Source organism: Thalassophryne amazonica, chromosome 19 (assembly GCF_902500255.1).
Source record: "Thalassophryne amazonica chromosome 19, fThaAma1.1, whole genome shotgun sequence".
NCBI classification, from domain to species: domain Eukaryota; kingdom Metazoa; phylum Chordata; class Actinopteri; order Batrachoidiformes; family Batrachoididae; genus Thalassophryne; species Thalassophryne amazonica.
This window is the reverse complement of record NC_047121.1, coordinates 43,425,808-43,447,139: the sequence shown is the minus strand read 5'-3', so window position 1 is coordinate 43,447,139 and position 21,332 is coordinate 43,425,808. Positions and strand designations below refer to the sequence as shown.

Here is a 21,332-nt window from a genome sequence, read left to right as displayed (position 1 = left end):
CAGACAAAGCAGCTCATCCCACACTTCCCTATACTCAGCCATGTTCTGTAACTCTTCCCATGGGGATCCCGAGGTGTTCCCAAGCCACATTGCAACATTTAGTGTATATAATTTATTTAGCATATATTTATGTATATATGCTTAAACAAAAACGCTGCTGTGTACACAGAGAAATACAATAGCAAATTAGGGTAGGGCAACAGTACATTAGGAGCTAAAAATAAAGTTTCCATAGTCAAATGTGACTCTCACTGAGGAACAAGAATGCACCTTCTCAGTATTCTGCAAAATTTAAACTATGAAAGCAGAGGTACAAGCAGCAAATATTTTGAGGGGTTGTATACAAAAATGTCACCTGCCATTGTCTTGTACAGTTGGGCTGAAAAGTTTACATACCCTGACAGAATTTTAGATTTTCTAGCCAGTTTTCCAAGAATATGAATGATAACACACAAAAATTTGCACTCATGGTTAGTGGTTGTGTGGAGCCACTGATTGTCAAACAACTGTGTTTACTCTTTTTTTAGTCATAATGACAACAGAAACTATCCAAATGACCCTGATCAAAACTTCACATACCCCAGTTCTTAATAGCATGTGTTGCCCCCTTTAACATCAATAACAGCTTGGAGTCGTTTGTGGTAGTTGTGGATGAGGCTCTTTATTTTCTGAGATGGTAAAGCTGCCCATTCTTCTTGGCAAAAAGCCTCCAGTCCCTGTAAATTCCTTGGCAGCCTTGCAGGAACTGCATGTTTGAGATCTACCCAGAATAGCTCAATGATATTGAGGTCAGGAGACTGAAATGGTCACTCCAGAACCTTCACTTTATTCTGCTGTAGCCAATAACAGGTCGACTTGTCCTTGTGTTTTGGATCGCTGTCATGTTTGGAGCGTCCAAGTACATCTGATGTGCAGCTTCCAGGCTGATGAGTGCAGATTTTCCTGCAGTATTTTCTGATAACATGCTTCATCATCCTGCCATCAATTTTAACCAAGTTTCCTGTGCCTTTGTACATCAGCGCTCCACCTCCATGCTTCACAATAGCAATGGTGTACCTTTCATCATAGGCCTTGTTGACTCCTCTCCAAATGTAACATTTATGGTTGTGGCCAAAAAGATCAATTTTGGTCTCATAACTCCAAATGACTTTGTTCTCTATGCTGTTTGGCGTATTGTAAACAAGATACTTTGTGGCATTTGTGTAGTAATGGCTTTCTTCTGGCGACTTGAACATGCAGCCGTTTTTTCTTCAAGTGCCTCCTTATCATGGATTTGAACTAGCCACATCACTTTTTTTCAGAGAGTCAGCTAAAGTTATCTGTGGGTTTTTCTTCCTGAACAATTCTCCTAGCAGTTGCTGCTGAGATTTTTGTTGGTCTACCTAACTGTCGTTTGGTTCCAACAGAATCCCTCATTTTCCACTTCTTAATCAGAGTTTGAACACTGCTGATTGGCATTCTCACACAATGGACATCTTTTTATGTCCCTTTCCAGTTTTATACAGTTCAGTTACCTTTTCTTTGACCATTCTTTTACTTTCCACTATGACTCAAAAACCAGAAAGTTCAGTGCAGCACTGGATGAAAGATGCAAGGGTCTGTCAAAAGCCCAGAAACTCACTGACCTTGTATACAAACGCACACACAAACACACACACACACACACACACACACACACACACACACACACACACACACACACACACACACACACACACACACACACACACACACACACACACACAGATTACAAGCAAACAGATCACAGGTGAGGATGGTTATCTTTTGTAGCCATTCAAACCCATTTGTGTCAACTTGTGTGCATGTTATCAGGCCAAAATTACCAGGGTATGTAAACCTTTGGTTAGTTTCTGTTGTCATTATGATTTAAAAAGTAAACACAGTTGTTTGACAATAAATGGTTTCACACAACCACTAACCATGAGTTCATATTCTCTGAAAAATGGGCAAAAAATAAATAAAAAATTAAAAAATTCTGGCAGCTTGTGTAAACTTTTGAGTACAACTATATTTGAAAGGATTTTGGAAAGCAATGCTTAGTGATCTCACTATAGCTCTATTTTTTGACACAACACAGTCAAATCAACCAGGGGGTCTACCAGAGGAGGAGCGCCACAGTCGTGCTCGCTGAAGTCCAAAGGCCTGGATTTACTCAGGAAGCTGAGGGTGTCGGTGGAGCTTCTGATCACTCTGGCTGCTCTTCTGTCTTGGGTGATTGTCGGGGTGGTGATGTTTGACTTTGTCGAGTACAAGGCAGTCCCTGGTTAGTTATCCATTTTGCTTCACAAACATACATTTGTTGTTCTTGCATTTCCTCATTATCAAGATTTATTTTTCTGTGATCTCTGACAGACATCCAACAAATAGTAACGGACCCTGTCCAAGCTGTAAACGACGCCGTAGATGAAGTAACCTCTCTGCTTAATAAGGTCCAAGGTAATATCATATAAATATTTTCCATAATAATTTTGTTGATTCATAATCATATCTGTATTGTCATATTATATGTAATGTGACTCTTTGTTTTTTTTACCTCCAGAATGTGCACCAGATTTAAGTGATCCGATATCTGTCGCCCGTTATGCATCTGATGAAATAATAGAAGCAAAAGATGGGTTTGTTCGATATTTTTCAAATGAGGAGGGTATGTAAACGCACAACACCAACGTACACACATTTTAGCATCTGTCATGTTATTTGTGATATGACTGGTAATCTCCCCCTAAAATCCAGGAAACTTCTATCTCAGCTATGTTGATCCTGTGGTCATCGGTCGATGGGCTTTTCACGCTACTAATGATATCATATATGGGGTCGTGGCTTCCTTCAAAGACACACTGTGTGCCATTACAGATGTTGTGCTGGATACTACTCTGGATATACATAAAGGTACCTTTGTTTTTAATTGTTATTTCAGAAACTTTCAGTTTACCCCCCTTTGTCCACATCAATTGAATTCATTTTATTTATATAGTGCCAAATAGCAACAAAGCTGCCCCAAGACGCTTGACGTGAAAGATCTAACCTTACCAACCCCCCTGAGCAAACACATAGGCGACAGTGGCCTTGTTGAGAAAGAAACCTCAAGCAGACCAGACTCAGAGGGGTGACCCACTGCTTAGGCCATTCTAACAGTTACAACAGTTAAATTGCGTGATAGTGAAAAAGTCCAAATTATGGTCAAGCTGGCAAAGTCCAAGAATTACACACTCATATCATACTCAATCAATAGAAACTAACTGAAAATTACATGAGTGCCTCATTAACAACACTATCCTTATTCATTTACAACACCAAATCCAAAAAGTTGGGATGGGATGGAAGATGGAAAAGGTAAATTTTAAAATAGTGCAGTAATACTTAAATTTACTTTGACTTGTGTTTCATTGCAGACAGCACAAATTCAAGATGTTTCATGCTTTGTGTGGTCAACTTCATCTTATTTGTGAATATACATCCATTCCTGCATTTCAGGCTGCCAACATATTCCAAAAAAAAAGTTGGGACAGTGGCAATTTAAGGCTGAGGCTATGGTAATAAGGTTAATTAAATGATGTTATTTCAAACACGTGACATCAACAGGTGATTGTAATTGTGATTTGGTCCAAAAGCAGTATCCACAAAACACTGAGTCTTTGAGTGAGCAGAGGATCTCCAGTTTGTCAACAAATGTGCAAGAAAATTATTGAAAAGTTTAAAAATAATGCTACTCAAAGAAAGATTGCAATCAATTTGGATATTTCTCCCTCTACAGTACATAATATCATTAAAAGTTTAAAGGAATCTGGAGGACTTTCAGTGCATGAAGGACAAGGACACAAACCTAATCTGAATCTGAACACCAGTAATCTCCAATCACCAATCCCTCAGACAAGCACTGCATCAACAATCATTCATCAATAGCTGATATAACAACATCGACAAGGGATTATATTGGGAAACCTTTGTCAAGCACCACAACTCAGAGTTATATTCCCAAATGCCACTTAAAGCTTTACTGTGCAACAAAGAAGCCTTATGTTAATATTGCCCAGACGGGGCATCAAATTCTCTTGGCTTGGTGGCTTCTGCGATGGATGATCACACGGTGAAAACTTTCATTGTGGTCAGACAAATCAGTAGTCTGGCACTTTTTTTTTTTTTGGAAGAAATGGAGGCAGTACGATCTAGACCACAGATGAAAACACCTGTTTGTTCACAAGGTTGTTTTTTTTTTTTTTTTTGGGGGGGGTGGGGGTGTAGGTTAGGAGGAGTGTCTGAAATGGGAAGTTTTATTTACATGCTGAAGTTTGGCACTAGAGTGTAGCAGTCATAAATGTCTTTGTTCTCAGGTAAAATTGACCTTAGCTACGTTGACCCTATGGTGATAGGCAGAAGCATCTTTGGTGTAATTAATGAGTCCATAAGTGGCGTGATGAGCTACATCCAGGACACACTGTGCACCATCTTAGACAATGTTCTGAATGTTGTAAAAGGTATGTCCCTGTCTTACCAACACTCTCCTCTGTAACCTGTAAACATCTATTATCACTTTGTCAGCAATGTAAATGTCCAAGCCAATACTTACATTTTTTAACTTTATTCTATCATCGTTTAAAATATTTATAAGTGAATAAATATAAGGCCTGTTTATTTTTGGTTTTCAGATTGATCTTTTAATTTTTTTTTTTTTTTTTTAAGGAACCACTGACCTAAGCTTCATGGATCCTGTGGTAATTGGTCGGAGTATCTTCACTGTTGCTGATGATACTGTGAGTGGAATAGTGGGCCACATCCGTGACAAGTTCTGTGCCATAGTTGACGGCATTCTGGATATATTTAAAGGTATCTCCTTCATCTTTTAACACTGAGGTTAATTTTATACAATATTTTCAATGATTTTTATTAACTGTACATTCCATAATACTAAATCCTTAGGTGTTTTCTGTGTGCTGTGTTATACACATAGCTGTGGGAAGTGGGGTGCTAAAGCACCCCCTACTGGAATGATAGATGACAAAATATAAGTAAATTAATAAATGTATTAAAACATTTAAAATAGTTTCCCTGTTGTTATTTACACAAAAATCTAAAGTTTGATTAAGTTTTGAGGACAATAAACAATTATGAATCAGTATTCTATAACACTGCAACCTGTAACAGAATCTGGTAACTTTAAGGGCCGGTCACATGACACACGGCGGTAGCTGAACAAAGGAAAAAAAGTCACAAAGCCACAAAAAAGTGGACGAATGAGAGTGCACTTCTCCCATCACCGAAAAGCCTGCGAGTGCAGCGTGCATAAATGACTGAAATGAAATAAAACTAACAAAAGAAAAACAAAGGGAACATCGACCTTGACGCTTTGCAGCTGCGAGAGCTAGTTGTCTTGACAACAGGTCTGTCTTCACTACAACGTGTGCACGCACATGCACATTGCAGCCACAGATGGCTGCAATGTGCGTAAATAGTTAAAGTAGTTGGTCAAACATTCTTGCCGCTATTGTTTCTGTATGAAAACGTTGCTTTTCATCCCACACATGGACGAGTCACTTTCAGCTGATCGGATCTTTAGTTATTGATCCGTTCAGACATTGTCAATGTTTGTGCAAGATGTCGGACTTGGGAGTTTGGACAACAATCAAACGGAACGCTGATGGTATGGGAACTACGCAAATGATGAGGAACCGTCAAAACAGAAAGCAAAACGAAATACAGACGAACTGAGGTCGTCATCAAGATTCGTTCACATTTTTCTACAGTTTGAAAATTCTGATGAAGCACCAGCTACAGAAACAAAGCTGAATGACGGTTAAATAATGTCTCCAAAAGTCAATGTATGTCCAGATTTCTTGTTTCATTTTGGATTTGGTGTCCTTCGTTAGTGCCGTGTGTCCGGGGCTTTAGCTGCAACACCTGTTTGTCTTTTTTCAATCATCTATTGATTTGTTGAAGTTGATAATGAATGTGTGCGCGTATGCTTGACGTCCATGCCCTGTCACAGAGTGGGGGTTTAAACGAAAGATAGTAAATTTTATGCTGTTAAAATATTGTGTTTAGCCTTTTGGGATGAGTTGTTGTCGGCTCAGTAACCCCCAAACCCTCTTCCCACAGCTGTGGTTGTGCAAATACATGAGGCACTTTAAATTGTGTCAATCTTGTTCCTGTATTAATATGTTCATAAATGATCACATTTGATGTTTACAAATGTTAATTAAAAAAAATAAAATGTGTCTGACTTGTTTCTTGTTTTTGTGAAGTACTGTACTAAACAAAAAGTAAAAGACTTTTTTTTATAAATAAAAAGCTGAATGCTTAGTAGGTTTACAGTCCAATGCACAATTCCACAAAAACAACAAAAGGGAAAATAATCAATGAACAATAAATTGATCAACATGATGTTTTTGTAAATTGAATGATTTTAAGGGTAAAGGGTATTCCCACGTTTGATAAAGAAGGGAAATTCCATGAGACTTTCATGTCCATTACTGTGCTGAGTGGTCCTGCTGTGATCTAGCTGTGCAAGAGACATCTTAATCACAAAAGGATGAAGAAATACGAGACAAACAATAATTCTCTGCAACAATTAGATGACAGCAGAACCAACTGAAAGTGTAAAAGGGTGTAACAGTCTCATGGAACTTCCCAGAAGCTCTTTATTATTTTTGCAGCATCTTTGTGATTTCTTTGTCATTATTTTGCATACAGTTCATGCACAGTAATGCATATATGAACACTATTAGAAATTGATTATTTTGTCCACTTTATTACTAATTACAAGTGAACTTGTTGCTGGCTTAACACTGGAGAGCAAATTGGTTGTTAATTTAAATGATGAATATAAGATAATCTGTTGAAATGATTCATTTGCAGTCCATGAGCTCCTATAAATTTCTATAATTCTTTAATTTTCTATGTACGAAAGATGTTTGAATGAAGTAGTAACTCACTGGAGCGTTTTCCTGAATGTACATTGTTTTTTCTCAGGAACTACAGACATCAGCTTCATTGATCCTGTCGTAATTGGTAGAAATATCTTCAGTGCTATTAATGATTTTGTGAGCGGCATAGTGATGTATATCCAGGATGCACTTTGTACAGTTTTGGATGTAATACTGGACACAGTTAAAGGTACTTAAAGGTCCTTTAAGTCATGTGTATATATCATTACAAGTTACCCTCTGCAGCCCTCAATGACAAGCTTCTATTTAACTATTTATTCATGAGTACAGGCAATTGACCGCTTTTTTTAACCAGGTGTCCAGGAGGCTGTGGGATTCAATCCAGTGACAGCTGTCAACAGAACAGCAGAAATCACTAAAGAACAGATGAACATGCTTGTGAACTACTTTTCCACAATGCTGATGGGTGAACAAGGTCTGCTTCAACATGATAGTGCAGATATTACACATACTCTGTACTGCTGATTTGTCTGTGATTTTGTCCTTAAAAGTATCCTAAATGCTATTTTACACACTAATATAGCAGCCAACAAATATTTTCTATGTAAATCATTAGCATCTTAATGGCATTCTGTACAGAGAATGAAGCAGCACTCCCTTTGTGCTATGAGCTTTTCACTCTTGTTTACTTTCTTGGTCCGGCTGCTCATGCACGTTTAGTGTTTTCCTGAATGTACATTGTTTTTTCTCAGGAACTACAGACATCAGCTTCATTGATCCTGTGGTAATTGGCAGAAATATCTTCAGCGCCATTAATGATTTTGTGAGCGGCATTGTGACGTATATCCAGGATGTACTTTGTGCAGTTTTGGCTGTAATACTGGGCACAATTAAAGGTACAGTATCCTTCAATTAATCTGTATATATCATTACATATTATCCTCTGCAGCCCTCAATAACAAGCTTCTATTTAACTATTAATTCATGAGCACAGGCAACTGACCACTTTTTTTTAACCAGATGTCCAGGAGGCTGTGGGATTCAATCCGGTGACAGCTGTCAAGAGAACAGCAGAAATCACTAAAGAACAGATGAACATGCTTGTGAGCTACTTTTCCACAATGCTGACGGGTGAACAAGGTCTGCATCAACGTGACTCAGTGCATACTTTAAATACACTCTGTACTGCTGATATGTCAATGGCTACGTTTACATGCCGTTAATATTCGGGATAAGGTCAATATTCCATTTTCTGAATCAACAGAAATAACCCGTTTACATGCTTAAGCAGACAGAGTTACTCCTGTATACATGGTCATTGGTATCATTTGGAATATCCCCATCTAAACAGCGACGCACATCTTCCACTTGATTTGGTCTGGCATTCATGCAAATCCTGCTTCGCGTAACTTTTTGGCCACCTTCTTGTAAATGTCGCTATCTCGGTACTTTATACCGTCAATAAAAGACATTATATTCATGTCGTTCACAATACTAGTGAAGTACTCGGTTTCCTCCTCGCTCCAAAAGTGTGGTGCTGTGCTACCGCATCTGGATTTCTCCATGCTTGTTTACCTCTGCTTCTGTGGTGTGGGTTGTGCGTGCCGCATACAAGTAGTTGCCATACTCAAAAGACCAAGATTCCTTGCGGATAGGACATGCGCAGAACACAAAATAATGTTCCTTTCTATGGGGATATTCCGATGCACGTTTATATGACCTGATATTCGGGTTACAAAAGGAGTAACCCAGGGGTCATATTCGGGTTTTTAAAAACCGGAATATGAGCATATTCGGGATTTTGCGGGTGTTTATATGGCCGTGCGCAACCAGGTTATTGCTAATATTCCAGTTATGAAAAGGTTTTGAAAGGGTTATTGGCTGCATGTAAACGTAGTCAATGACTTTGTCCCTAAAAGTATCCTAAATGCTATTTTACACACTAATATGGCAGCCAACAAATATTTTCTATGTAAATAATTAGTGTCTTAATGGTGCCCTATGCAGAGAATGAAGCAGCACTCCCTTTGTGCTATGAGGTTGTCACTCTTGTTTACTTCCTTGGTATGGCTGCTCATGCACCTTTAGCACATGAGATTTCCATGAGTACATGTTCTGTGCATGAGATCCCTGCCTGGAGGCAACCGCTACCCCTCCCCCACAGCAGTTTAAAGAGGCGTGACCAAGGAGGGAAGCTTTATTTACATGCTGAACTGTGGCGTTAGAGTGACACCTAGTGGTAGAACATTCATTAATAGCACCTTTAACATTTAAAATACATGGTTTAATGGGGTAATAACAAACATTCTCATACTATTTTTGCACTGTGTGTTTTAATACTGCAGGAATCATACCAGAAGTGTCTGTTGACCCCATGAAGGTCATCACAGATGCTGTGTTGGAGTTTTCAGACAAGAAAGATCTGTTCCTAGCCTACATGTCAGGCATGTTCATTGGTGAACAGGGTGAGCTGATTTGTTTAAAGCCTGCATGGTGACTTCAACATTTACATTAAGGTCAAGTATATATTAGAATATATACTGAGACTGATGTGTGTGTGTGTGTGTGTGTGTGTGTGTGTGTGTGTGTGTGTGTGTGTGTGTGTGTGTGTGTGTGTGTGTGTGTGTGTGTGTGTGTGTGTGTGTGCACGTGTATACACACACACACACACACACATATATATATATATATATATATATATATATATATATATATATATATATATATATATATAATTTATTTATTTATTTATTTATTCTTCTTCTTCTAGGTGAACCTGTTGCCACACCAGTTGTAAATATTGTAACAGACAAAGGTTTTGCTTTTTTAATCATCTCCGTGACCTTATTCTAAAAATGTCCACTACATATGCACTAATACACTAGGATTACTCAACATTTCATTTTCTTCTCTTTGATTAGATGAAACAGTAGTTTCACCATCTGATATCCATTTGGTAAGAAAGAAAGGTAAGCACCGACTTGTTAAGTTTTTATTTACGTTGCTGTTACACATAATTGGTTCTTTGAAAATTAAAACTAAATCTTTCAAACGTAGGAGAATTTCTTCCACCTTTAGAAAAAGGTAAGAAAACATCACATATTACACATGACTGCACATTTTCCACAGTGTGCTTCAGCAAACATTGTGCATAGACCTGCTGGGTGATCTTTTAACTACTAACATGTTTTAATCATGTTTTTCTTTTGATGGATTTTCATGCACAGTTGCATTAATTTTAGTTTTTTCTTTTTACGTTATTTGAATGTCTGTTATTATATCATAAGCCTAAAAGCATATGACTTTTTATATTTGAATGTCTTTTTCTGTTTACTTACAGAATAATTAAAAAGATGTACTGCATGAACAAAATGTGTTGTATGTTTTCACTGCAATAAATGTTTGTATGATCCATGTGGTTTTCGTTTTGATCCCTTTGACAGTCCAGTAGCTGGTTGATTTTAACACCTCATGAAACTGTGCATTCTGTTCACGTGTCTTGCCACTAAGTGGTTTTCATTCAAATCATCATATGACGTGTAAATGTAAAACTACTATAAGCATGATTAATGTCTCCTCTGATGTTCGATTATCTGTTGAGTAATACCATATGTTATGTTATAGTACAACCCCTGGAAAAAAATTATGGAATCACTGGCCTCGGATGATGTTCATTCAGTTGTTTAATTTTTTTTAGAGGTCAGAAAAAGAATGTATCGCACAGTACTTTTCATTTAACTCCCTTTTTGTGTTATGATTTTTTTTTTTGCTTAGACTTTTGTATCCAGAAGTCTTTTGTCTGTCAATTGTCTTAAAAGTGTTGTAACTTAATCAGAGGTGCCCCAGCGTTTGCATAAAACTATATTAAGTGTTCTCTTGGTAGTCTATGAAACTGGTCTACAACCCCTGGCAAAAATTATGGAATCACCGGCCTCAGAGGATGTTCATTCAGTTGTTTAATTTTGTAGAAAAAAAGCAGATCACAGACATGACACAAAACTAAAGTCATTTCAAATGGCAACTTTCTGGCTTTAAGAAACACTATAAGAAATCAAGAAAAAAAGATTGTGACAGTCAGTAACAGTTACTTTTTTAGACCAAGCAGAGGAAAAAATATGGAATCACTCAATTCTGAGGAATAAATTATGGAATCACCCTGTAAATTTTCATCCCCCAAACTAACACCTGCATCAAATCAGATCTGCTCGTTGACATTGACCCTATGCCATGACATTGACCCTATGTGTCTTTTTGCAAGGAATGTTTTCACAGTTTTTGCTCTATGGCAAGATGCATTATCATCTTGAAAAATGATTTAATCATCCCCAAACATCCTTTCAATTGTCCAAAATATCAACGTAAACTTGTGCATTTATTGATGATGTAATGACAGCCATCTCCCCAGTGCCTTTACCTGACATGCAGCCCCATATCATCAATGACTGTGGAAATTTACATGTTCTCTTCAGGCAGTCATCTTTATAAATCTCATTGGAATGGCACCAAACAAAAGTTCCAGCATCATCACCTTGCCTAATGTAGATTCGAGATTCATCACTGAATATGACTTTCATCCAGTCATCCACAGTCCACGACTGCTTTTCCTTAGCCCATTGTAACCTTGTTTTTTTTCTGTTTAGGTGTTAATGATGGCTTTTGTTTATCTTTTCTGTATATAAATCCCATTTCCTTTAGGCGGTTTCTTACAGTTCGGTCACAGATGTTGACTCCAGTTTCCTCCCATTCGTTCCTCATTTGTTTTGTTGTGCATTTTTCGATTTTTGAGACATATTGCTTTAAGTTTTCTGTCTTGACGCTTTGATGTCTTCCTTGGTCTACCAGTATGTTTGCCTTTAACAACCTGCGTGATGATTTACCCTCTTTTAAGAGTTTGATAATCCTCTCCTTTGTTTCAATTGACATCTCTCATGTTGGAGCCATGATTCATGTCAGTCCACTTGGTGCAACAGCTCTCCAAGGTGTGATCACTCCTTTTTAGATGCAGACTAATGAGCAGATCTGATATGATGCAGGTGTTAGTTTTGGGGATGAAAATTTACAGGGTGATTCCATAATTTTTTCCTCAGAATTGAGTGATTCCATATTTTTTTCCTCTGCTTGGTCTAAAAAAGTAACCGTTACTGACTGCCACAATCTTTTTTTCTTGATTTCTTATAGTGTTTCTTAAAGCCAGAAAGTTGCTATTTGAAATGACTTTAGTTTTGTGTCATGTCTGTGATCTGCTTTTTTTCTACAAAATTAAACAACTGAATGAACATTCTCCGAGGCCAGTGATTCCATACTTTTTGCCAGGGGTTGTATATGGACGTACTTGGGTGGTTTGTATTGGAACAAATATTTTTTATGCATCGTTGCATGGAATCACAAATGTTTACACTCAAAGTATTTTTGACAGTATCAATGATTATAATATTCTGGATTGAAGTATCTTGTGGAGTGTTGAATAACTAATGTTGAGGAACACTAACTCCAGCATGCATCTACTCTGTAAAATGCCACTCATGTTTTGGTTGTCATGCAGTATGGTCCATAAGTATTTGGATAACAACATATTTTTTGTAATGTTGCTTCTGTTCATCACCACAATGGACTTGAAATTAAACAAAATGTGCTTGTAGTGTAGACTTTCATCATAAATTCAATAAGAAGTCTATAGGGGTTCTGAGACCTATAAGTGCCGGTGCTTATCCCTGGATTTGTAGTATGAAGCAGAGTACAGCCTATGACTGCTCCTGGATGGACACCAGTCTGACATAAGATACTTCCCCAGTCAGTACTACTACCATTACAGCTGGATGGATAGGGATAATGTACAGGGTGACCCCCCAAAAAAACAGAAGTCATAAAAATTGTAATAAATCCTACAAAGGTCCAGCAAGAATACTGTTCCAATCATCTTCCCCAACATGACTTGGTCAACCAAGGAAAAGACATTTTGCCTGGGGGCCTATTTCACCAACAAATCATACCATTTGGAGCATAATTTTGAAAGGACATGACTTTTATGCAAAATGACCAAGATAACTGAAACTTTGGGGAAAGATCATACACAGACTGAGGTTTAAGTCCAGCAAATTTCAAGGAATTTGCTGGACCTTTGTAGGATTTATTACAATTTTTATGGGTTCTGTGTTTTGGGGAGGGGGGTCACCCTGTAAATGAAATGTCTTATCTGAGGACACATGTTGTCTGAGGACACAAACAAGTATCATGACCACAAATAAAAGGCAAGTCTACCCAAATCCTTATCAAATTAAGCTATTTTCAGAGACCACAAATAATCAAATGAATTGTAAGAGTTATTTTTAATTCTTAAGCCACCAAGACACTCTGAAGGAGTTACAGGCTTCTGTGGGTGTGATTGGAGAAACTAGGGATCACGCAACTTTTTCCTGTTCAAGTCTCACTCATTCACTCATTTTCAACCACTTACTCCAATTAAGGGTCACAGGGGCTGGAGCCTATGCCAGCAGTCATAGGGCATGAGGCAGGGTACACCCTGGACAGGACACCAGTCTATCACACAGCCACATATAGACAAACAAACACATTCACACCCGCACGCACACCTACAGACAATTTAAAGTGTCCAGTCCAGCTAACCTGCATGTCTTTGGATGAGTGAGGAAGCCGGAGGGAACCCACGCAAACATGAGGAGAATATACAAACTCCACACAGAAAGGTCACAGGAGGGAAACAACGCCATGACTTTCTTTCTATGAGGCAACATTGTTAACCACTAAGCCACAGTGCTGCCAAAATATTTTTCTTAAACCCCCTAAGTTAAAGTTGAAAGTCTACACTGCAAGCACATTTTGATTATTTTTTCCTTTCATTTCAACTCAAATGTGGTGGCGTGTAGAGGTAAAATTACACAAAAATAAATAAATAAATGCCTCGCTGTCCAAATACTTATGGACTGTGCTGTATGAGATTCCATTTCAACTCATCACATTCTGTCTCTGGCCATTAAAACGACACTGGGCCTGAGTGTCAGTGTAAAATAAAAAGCCGTGAAGGGCTGGTGAGATCACGTGGTTCATGGTGCAGGTACTGAGAACGTGCAGGCGGCCAAAGAGGAAGCAGCTGCACAAACAAGTGCAGCTGCAGACTCAAGGATGCAAGAGGAGGAGAATAAAGAGGTGGCTGAGGCATCCAGTGAAGCAGATGGGAGAGAAGCAGAGGAGGATGATGGTATTTGAAAACCATTTTTCAGAAAGAAATGATCAGTGAAGAGTCAAATTTAAAGCAATGAAAGAAAATAAATCTGTTGCTGTCACATCAGCAGCCAAAGGGGCCAAACAGGAGGTGTCACTGGAGGAGGAAAAGGAGCAGGAGGAAGATAAAGAAGAGGAAAGGAGTGAGGCAGAGGCACAGAGGGAGGTGGATGCAAAAACAGAACGTGGGATGAAATATCAGGAGGAGGGGATTAAAAGAAAAGATGTTATAGCTGATGAAGAGGAGAAGGAGTTAAAAAGAAAAATGGAAAAGGATGAAGTGGTAAGTGACAAAGAGAAGGAGGACAAGGAGGAAAAGGACAGTAAAACAAAAGATATGATCATAGATGAGGAGGAAGCGGAGAGGATCATATCAGCAGAGGAGGTGATGAAACCAAAAGACTCCACAGGAGATGAGGAGATAAAAACTGTGACAAAAGCTGATGAGGAGAAAGAGGATGTGTTAAAATATCAGGAGGAGTATGAGGAGGTTCAAGCAGAAGGCGCAGCACAAAATAATGAGGAACAGGTGGAGGAGCAGGAGATTAAAACACATGCAATGGAAGAGGAGGAGGATCCTGAAGACTTCAGGGGAGGTGTGGTGAAAGATGGTGAGGTGAGAGACAAAGTGGAGGCAGAGACAGGTGTGTCCAAATATCAAGGTGATGGAGCCACAACAGAAGATGTGGCAGAAGATGATGGTGGGGAGAAGGAGGTGAGAAACAAAACAGAAGACATGGCACAGGAGGTTGAGGAGGAGGTGGATGAGGAATGGGAGATGAAATCAATACATTTAGCAAGAGAAAGTGAGGAGAAGGAGGAGGTGAGGAGTAAAGCAGAAGATGTACCAAAATGTGAGGAAAAGGAGGAGGAGGAAGAGGGAATTAAAACAGGGGAGGATGATGAAAGCCAGAAAGAGGAGGTACATACAAAAGAGGAGAAAGATGAACTCACTGTACAGGATGAAGACAAAAAAGAGCATGACGGTGAGAAGAAGGAGGAGACCATTGCTCTTACTTCTGATGAGGACAAAGAGAAACACAGAGTGGAGGAGGTAGAGGAGGATCAAGAAATTGAAGATTCAGATGTCCTCAAAGACAGAAAGGTTCTTGCTGAAAAACAGGAAGATGACACTGCTGAGAGAGAAGAATGCAAAGATGTGACAGCTGGTGATGATCTAGATTCAAAAGATGGCACAGAAACTAAGGAAGAGCACAAGGGGGGTGTGGAAAAAGAAAAGGGGGAGGATGACAGTTCACTGCCTGAACATGATGATGAAACACCCGTTTACGACCAGGATGAAAAAGCTGATCATCACAATGAAAACAACAACAACAGTGAGAGTCTGCAAGCAGACTCTGAACGACAACCGAAGACCCATATTCCCTTTGACAGCACTGGCCTCAAACAAGATCCTGAGAAAGGTACACGCCATCATCATCATCACCCTCACACTGTCATTGTGTGCTGCCATTATAATATGGTGACAACATGTGTGGCTTTGGTAAACCAAACTGAATGTAATGTTTACCTACTATATATATATATATATATATATATATATAGTGCATCCAGAACGTATTCACAGCGCTGCACTTTTTCCGCATTTTGTCATGTTACAGTCTTATTCCAAAATGGATGAAATTCATTTATTTTCCTCAAAATTCTATTCTACATGCAATACCCCATAATGACAATGTGAATATATATATATATTTTTTTAGTTTTGTGCAAATTTATTAAAAAAAAAAAAAAAAAAAAAAACAGAAATCACATGTACCTAAGTATTCACGGCCTTTTCCATGAGAATCAAAATGGAGGTCAGGTGCATCCTGTTTCCACTGATCATCCTTGAGATGTTGTCTACAGCTTAATTGGAGTCCACCTGGGGTAAATTCAGTTGACTGGACATGATTTGGAAAGACACACACCTGTCTACATATATGTCCCACAGTTGACAGTGTATGTCAGAGCACAAACCAAGCATGAAGTCAAAGGAATTGTCTGTAGACCTCTGAGACAGGATTGTCTCAAGGCACAAATCTGGGGAAGGATACAGAAATATTTCTGCTGCTTTGAAGGGCCCAATGAGCACAGTGGTCTTCCATCCATCCATTCATCCATCCATCTTCTACCGCTTAGTCCAATTAAGGGTCGCGGGAGGCTGGAGCCTATCCCAGCAGTCATAGGGCGTGAGGCGGGGTACACCCAGGACAGGACGCCAGTCTGTTGCAGGGCCACAAACAGACAAACAAACACAGACACACCCACACTCACACCTAAGGACAATTTAAAGATTCCAATCCACCTAACCCGCATGTCTTTGGATGTGGGAGGAAACCGGAGCACCCGGATGAAACCCACGCAAACACAGGGAGAACATGCAAACTCCACACAGAAAGGCCACGGGAACAGTGGTCTTCATTATCTGTAAATGGAAGACGTTTGGAGCTGGCCACCCATCTAAACTGAGCAATTGGGGTTGAAGGGCCTTAGTCAGGGAGGTGACCAAGAGCCCAATGGTCACTCTGTCAGAGCTCCAGCATTCCTCTGTGGAAAAAGGAGAACCTTCCAGAAGGACAACCATCTCTGCAGCAATCCACAAATCAGGCCTGTATGGTAGAGTGGCCAGACAGAAGCCACTTCTTAGTAAAAGGCACATGGCAGCCCACCTGGAGTTTGCCAAAAGGCACCTGAAGGACTCTCAGACCATAAGAAACAAAATTCTCTGGTCTGATGAGACAAAGATTAAACTCTTTGGTGTTTGGAGTCATGTTTGTAGGAAACCAGGCACCATCTCTACAGTGAAGCATGGTGGTGGCAGCGTCACGCTGTGAGGATGTTTTTCAGCGACAGGAACTGAGAAACTAGTCAGGATTGAGGGAAAGATGAATGCAGCAAGGTACAGAGACATCCTGGATGAAAACCTGTTCCAGAGTGCTCCTGACCTCAAAATGGGGCAATGGTTTATCTTTCAGCAGAACAATAACCCTAAGAACACAGCCAAGATATTAAAGGAGTGGCTTCAGGACAACTCTTTGAATGTCTTTGAGAGGGCCAGCCAGAGCTCAGACCTGAATCAGACTGAACATCTCTGGAGAGATCCGAAAGTGCCTCTGCACCGGCACTCTCCATCCGATCCGATGGGGCTTGAGTGGTGCTGCAAAGAGAAATGGGAAAAACTGCCCAAAGATAGGTGCGCCAAGCTTGTGGTATCATATTCAAGAAGATTTGAGGCTGTAATTGTTCCCAAAGGTGCATCAACAAAGTATTGAGCAAAGGGTGTGAATACTTATAATGTACATGTAATTTCTTAGTTTTATATTTAAAATAAATTTGCAAAAAAAAAAAAAAAAAAAATCACGTTGCCATTACGGGGTGATGTGAGTAGAATTTTGAGGGGAAAAATGAACATGCACTCTTTGTGTGTGTGTGTGTGTGTGTGTGTGTGTGTGTGTGTGTGTGTGTGTGTGTGTGTGTGTGTGTGTGTGTGTGTGTGTGTGTGTGTGTGTGTGTGTGTGTGTGTGTGTGTGTGTGTGTGTGTGTGTGTAAGCTGATAGTGTTGAGAAAACGTTTTACACATATTTATTATGTCTAGAACTTCAAAATGATTAAATAAAATAACAGAGCCATTTGATATATAAAATTTATTTTAAAAATAATAAAACGATACAAAATAGTTAAGATTTCATTTAAAAATCTAATTTTTATGTAGCTGAAAAGCTGCTAAATACTTTTTTATTAAAATAGAATTAAATCTAAATACTTTTTAAATTACAAAATAATTAAATCTAAATGATATAAAATTATAAAACAAATGAAAGTGTGCTGAATATGCAATACTTTACAAATCATGAGAATCTGCTAAATATAAAATTAAATGTTTTGATTTCAAAATACTGTTTAATATTTATTTTAAAAATAACAGAAAAACTATATATATGCATAAACAATTTTATTTTTGACTTATCATTGCCAGCAGCTTGTGTTTTTGTTATCATGCACCTAGCAGTACAGCGACAATGACTTAAGTTAAATTAGGTGTGTAACTTAATGAGACCTTTTCTGAGAACACAGTTTCAGTGGGAAATCTTACTTAATATATCGGTGTCTTTTCACTTGATATGCAGGGTTTTCCTGCCTCAGTTTTTCTTTGAAAATGTTATAGCCAACAAACTGACCTCCAGTTACCACGAATAAATGAATACCAAGTTATGTTTTCTTTACATTACATCAGTCCAACACTAAAGTTTTGCTGTTGTTATAACATTATAACATGAACTGCCTGTGGTTTGGTTAAGACTAATGCTTCAGCAAGTTTGACGTATTGTAGGATTACATCTTATTGTAGGATTACATCAACTTCCTTCGTGCATGTGCTAACAGCAGAATTGTGCTTTGAGCACTTGTTTTTTTTTTTTTTTTTTTTTTTTTTTTTACATATACCATTGTTACATATGTCTATGATATATTATAGTTCTCAATCACAGGAAAAATATGCAATAAAAGAAAGTAAAGATGCCCTTATTAAAGGCAATACATCTTTTGTTGTTTCAATATTCCCGAAGCATTCTGATCTAAACATCGGTTATTAGAATAGTTAAAGAAAAAGTAAGAAGGTGTGGGTGTAGATCAACACCTAAAAGTTTTTACAACATGATCAGACATCCCAGAAATCAAAACAGATGAGAAAAATGAGAAGGAATCCAAACTTGAGGAAAAGAAACACATAAAACCAAAAGAAGAAAAGCCAAAGGACAAAGCTAAACCTATGTTGAAATACACTGAAGAGAAACTAAAACCCAAAGGTAATCATGTTGCCTGGCTTTACAAAATACTGTGTCCATATGGAAAAATCTTTACTTTTTTTAATGTATAGATATTAATTATTCAGTGTGATTTTTAAAAACAGCTTGTGTGATTACAGTCATGTTGTGATGAAATTGGCATGTTTGTGATTGTTTTTAGAGAAAGAAATCACAAAAGAGGAACAACCAAAACCACAAAAAGAGGATAAAGAAATAAAGAAGCCATTGAAAGATGTGAAAAAAGCAAAGACGCCTTCGAAGGAAAAGAAAGAAGTAAAGAAGCCTGAAGTTAAAACAACCACAAAGGCAGAGAGGAAAGAAAAAATCCATTCAACAAGAAAACTTCAAAAACAAAAAGAGGAAAAAAAGGCAAGGTTGCATTTAAAAGAAGAGAAGATACATACCAAAGATAAGATGGATTTGAAAGAAATTCCCAAAAAGCAAACAGAGATATCTCACAAAGAAAAGGAAGAAGTGAACATACTCCTCACACAAGAGACAGAAGTAAAGAAACCAAAACCTCTCAAAGAAGAGAAGGAAGTAAAGAAACTACCAGAGGAGAAGGAAGTAAAAAAACCTGCCAAGGAAAAAAAGGAAAGAACACCACCAAAACCTCCAAAAGAAGAGAAGAAAGCAAAGAAACCTCTCAAAGAAGAGAAGGAAGTAAAGACACCTCTCAAAGATGAGAAGGAAGTAAAGAAACCTCTCAAAGTTGAGAAGAAAATAAAGAAACCTCTCAAAGAAGAGAAGAAAATAAAGAAACCTCTCAAAGAAGAGAAGGAAGTAAAGAAACCTTTAAAAGAAGAGAAGGAAGTAAAGAAACCTTTAAAAGAAGAGAAAGAAATAAAGAAACTTTTCAAAGAAGAGAAGGAAATAAAGAAACCTTTCAAAGAAGAGAAGGAAATAAAGAAACCTTTCAATGAGAAGGAAGTAAAGAAACCTCTTAAAGAAGAAAAAGAATTCAAGAAACCAAAACCTCCCAAAGAAGAGAAGGAAGTAATGAAACCTCTCAAAGAAGAGATGGAAATCAAGAAACCAAAGCCCCCAAAAGAACAAAAGGAAGTAAAGAAACCTCTCAAAGAAGAGATGAAAGTAAAGAAAGCTTTTGTTGAGAAGGAAGTAAAGAAACCTCTTAAAGAAGCGAAAGAAGTCAAGAAACCAAAACCTCCCAAAGAAGAAAAGGAAGTAAAGAAACCTCTCAAAGAAGAAAAAGAAGTCAAGAAACCAAAACCTCCCAAAGAAGAGAAGGAAGTAAAGAAACCTCCCAAAGAAGAAAAAGAAGTCAAGAAACCAAAGCATACCAAAGAAGAGAAGGAAGTAAAGACACCTTTTGATGAGAAGGAAGTAAAGAAACCTCTTAAAGAAGAGAAAGAATTCAAGAAACCAAAACCTCCCAAAGAAGAGAAGGAAGTAATGAAACCTCTCAAAGAAGAGATGGAAATCAAGAAACCAAAGCCCCCAAAAGAACAAAAGGAAGTAAAGAAACCTCTCAAAGAAGAGATGAAAGTAAAGAAAGCTTTTGTTGAGAAGGAAGTAAAGAAACCTCTTAAAGAAGCGAAAGAAGTCAAGAAACCAAAACCTCCCAAAGAAGAAAAGGAAGTAAAGAAACCTCTCAAAGAAGAAAAAGAAGTCAAGAAACCAAAACCTCCCAAAGAAGAGAAGGAAGTAAAGAAACCTCCCAAAGAAGAAAAAGAAGTCAAGAAACCAAAGCATACCAAAGAAGAGAAGGAAGTAAAGACACCTTTTGATGAGAAGGAAGTAAAGAAACCTCTTAAAGAAGAGAAAGAAGACAAGAAACCAAAAACTACCAAAGAAGAGAAGGAATTAGAGAAACCTGTCAAAGAAGAGATGGAACTCAAGAAACCAAAACCTTCCAAAGAAGAGGAAGTAAAGAAACCTCTCAAAGAAGAAAAACAAGTCAAGAAACCAAAGCCTACCAAAGAAGAGAAGGAAGTAAAGAAACCTCTCAAAGAAGAGATGGAAATCAAGAAACCAAAACCTTCCAAAGAAGAGAAGGAAGTAAAGAAACCTTTTGATGAGAAGGAAGTAAAGAAACCTCTTAAAGAAGAGAAAGAATTCAAGAAACCAAAACCTCCCAAAGAAGAGAAGGAAGTAAAGAAACCTTCCAAAGAAGAGAAAGAAGTCAAGAAACCAAAACCTCCCAAAGAAGAGAAGGAAGCAAAGAAACCTCTCAAAGAAGAGATGGAAATCAAGAAACCAAAACCTTCCAAAGAAGAGGAGGAAGCAAAGAAACCTCTCAAAGAAGAGATGGAAATCAAGAAACCAAAACCTTCCAAAGAAGAGGAGGAAGTAAAGAAACCTTTTGATGAGAAGGAAGTAAAGAAACCTTCAGAGAAGAAGGAAGTAAAGAAACCTCTCAAAG

The 21,332-nt window shown here is 38.2% G+C and overlaps 1 protein-coding gene across 1 annotated transcript in view; it reads left to right on the top strand.

The window, feature by feature from the left end:
* The window catches only part of LOC117531812 (trichohyalin-like), a 98,566-nt gene that overhangs the window by 31,564 nt on the left and 45,670 nt on the right, over window positions 1-21,332 (top strand). The window contains exons 10-20 of the mRNA XM_034194963.1: window positions 6,988-7,131; window positions 7,258-7,377; window positions 7,655-7,798; window positions 7,923-8,042; window positions 9,248-9,367; window positions 9,673-9,717; window positions 9,824-9,871; window positions 9,960-9,986; window positions 13,975-14,118; window positions 14,210-15,565; window positions 19,110-21,091. Coding sequence (XP_034050854.1) covers window positions 6,988-7,131; window positions 7,258-7,377; window positions 7,655-7,798; window positions 7,923-8,042; window positions 9,248-9,367; window positions 9,673-9,717; window positions 9,824-9,871; window positions 9,960-9,986; window positions 13,975-14,118; window positions 14,210-15,565; window positions 19,110-21,091 — 4,250 coding nt within the window. The remainder of the gene's footprint in view (window positions 1-6,987; window positions 7,132-7,257; window positions 7,378-7,654; window positions 7,799-7,922; window positions 8,043-9,247; window positions 9,368-9,672; window positions 9,718-9,823; window positions 9,872-9,959; window positions 9,987-13,974; window positions 14,119-14,209; window positions 15,566-19,109; window positions 21,092-21,332) is intronic.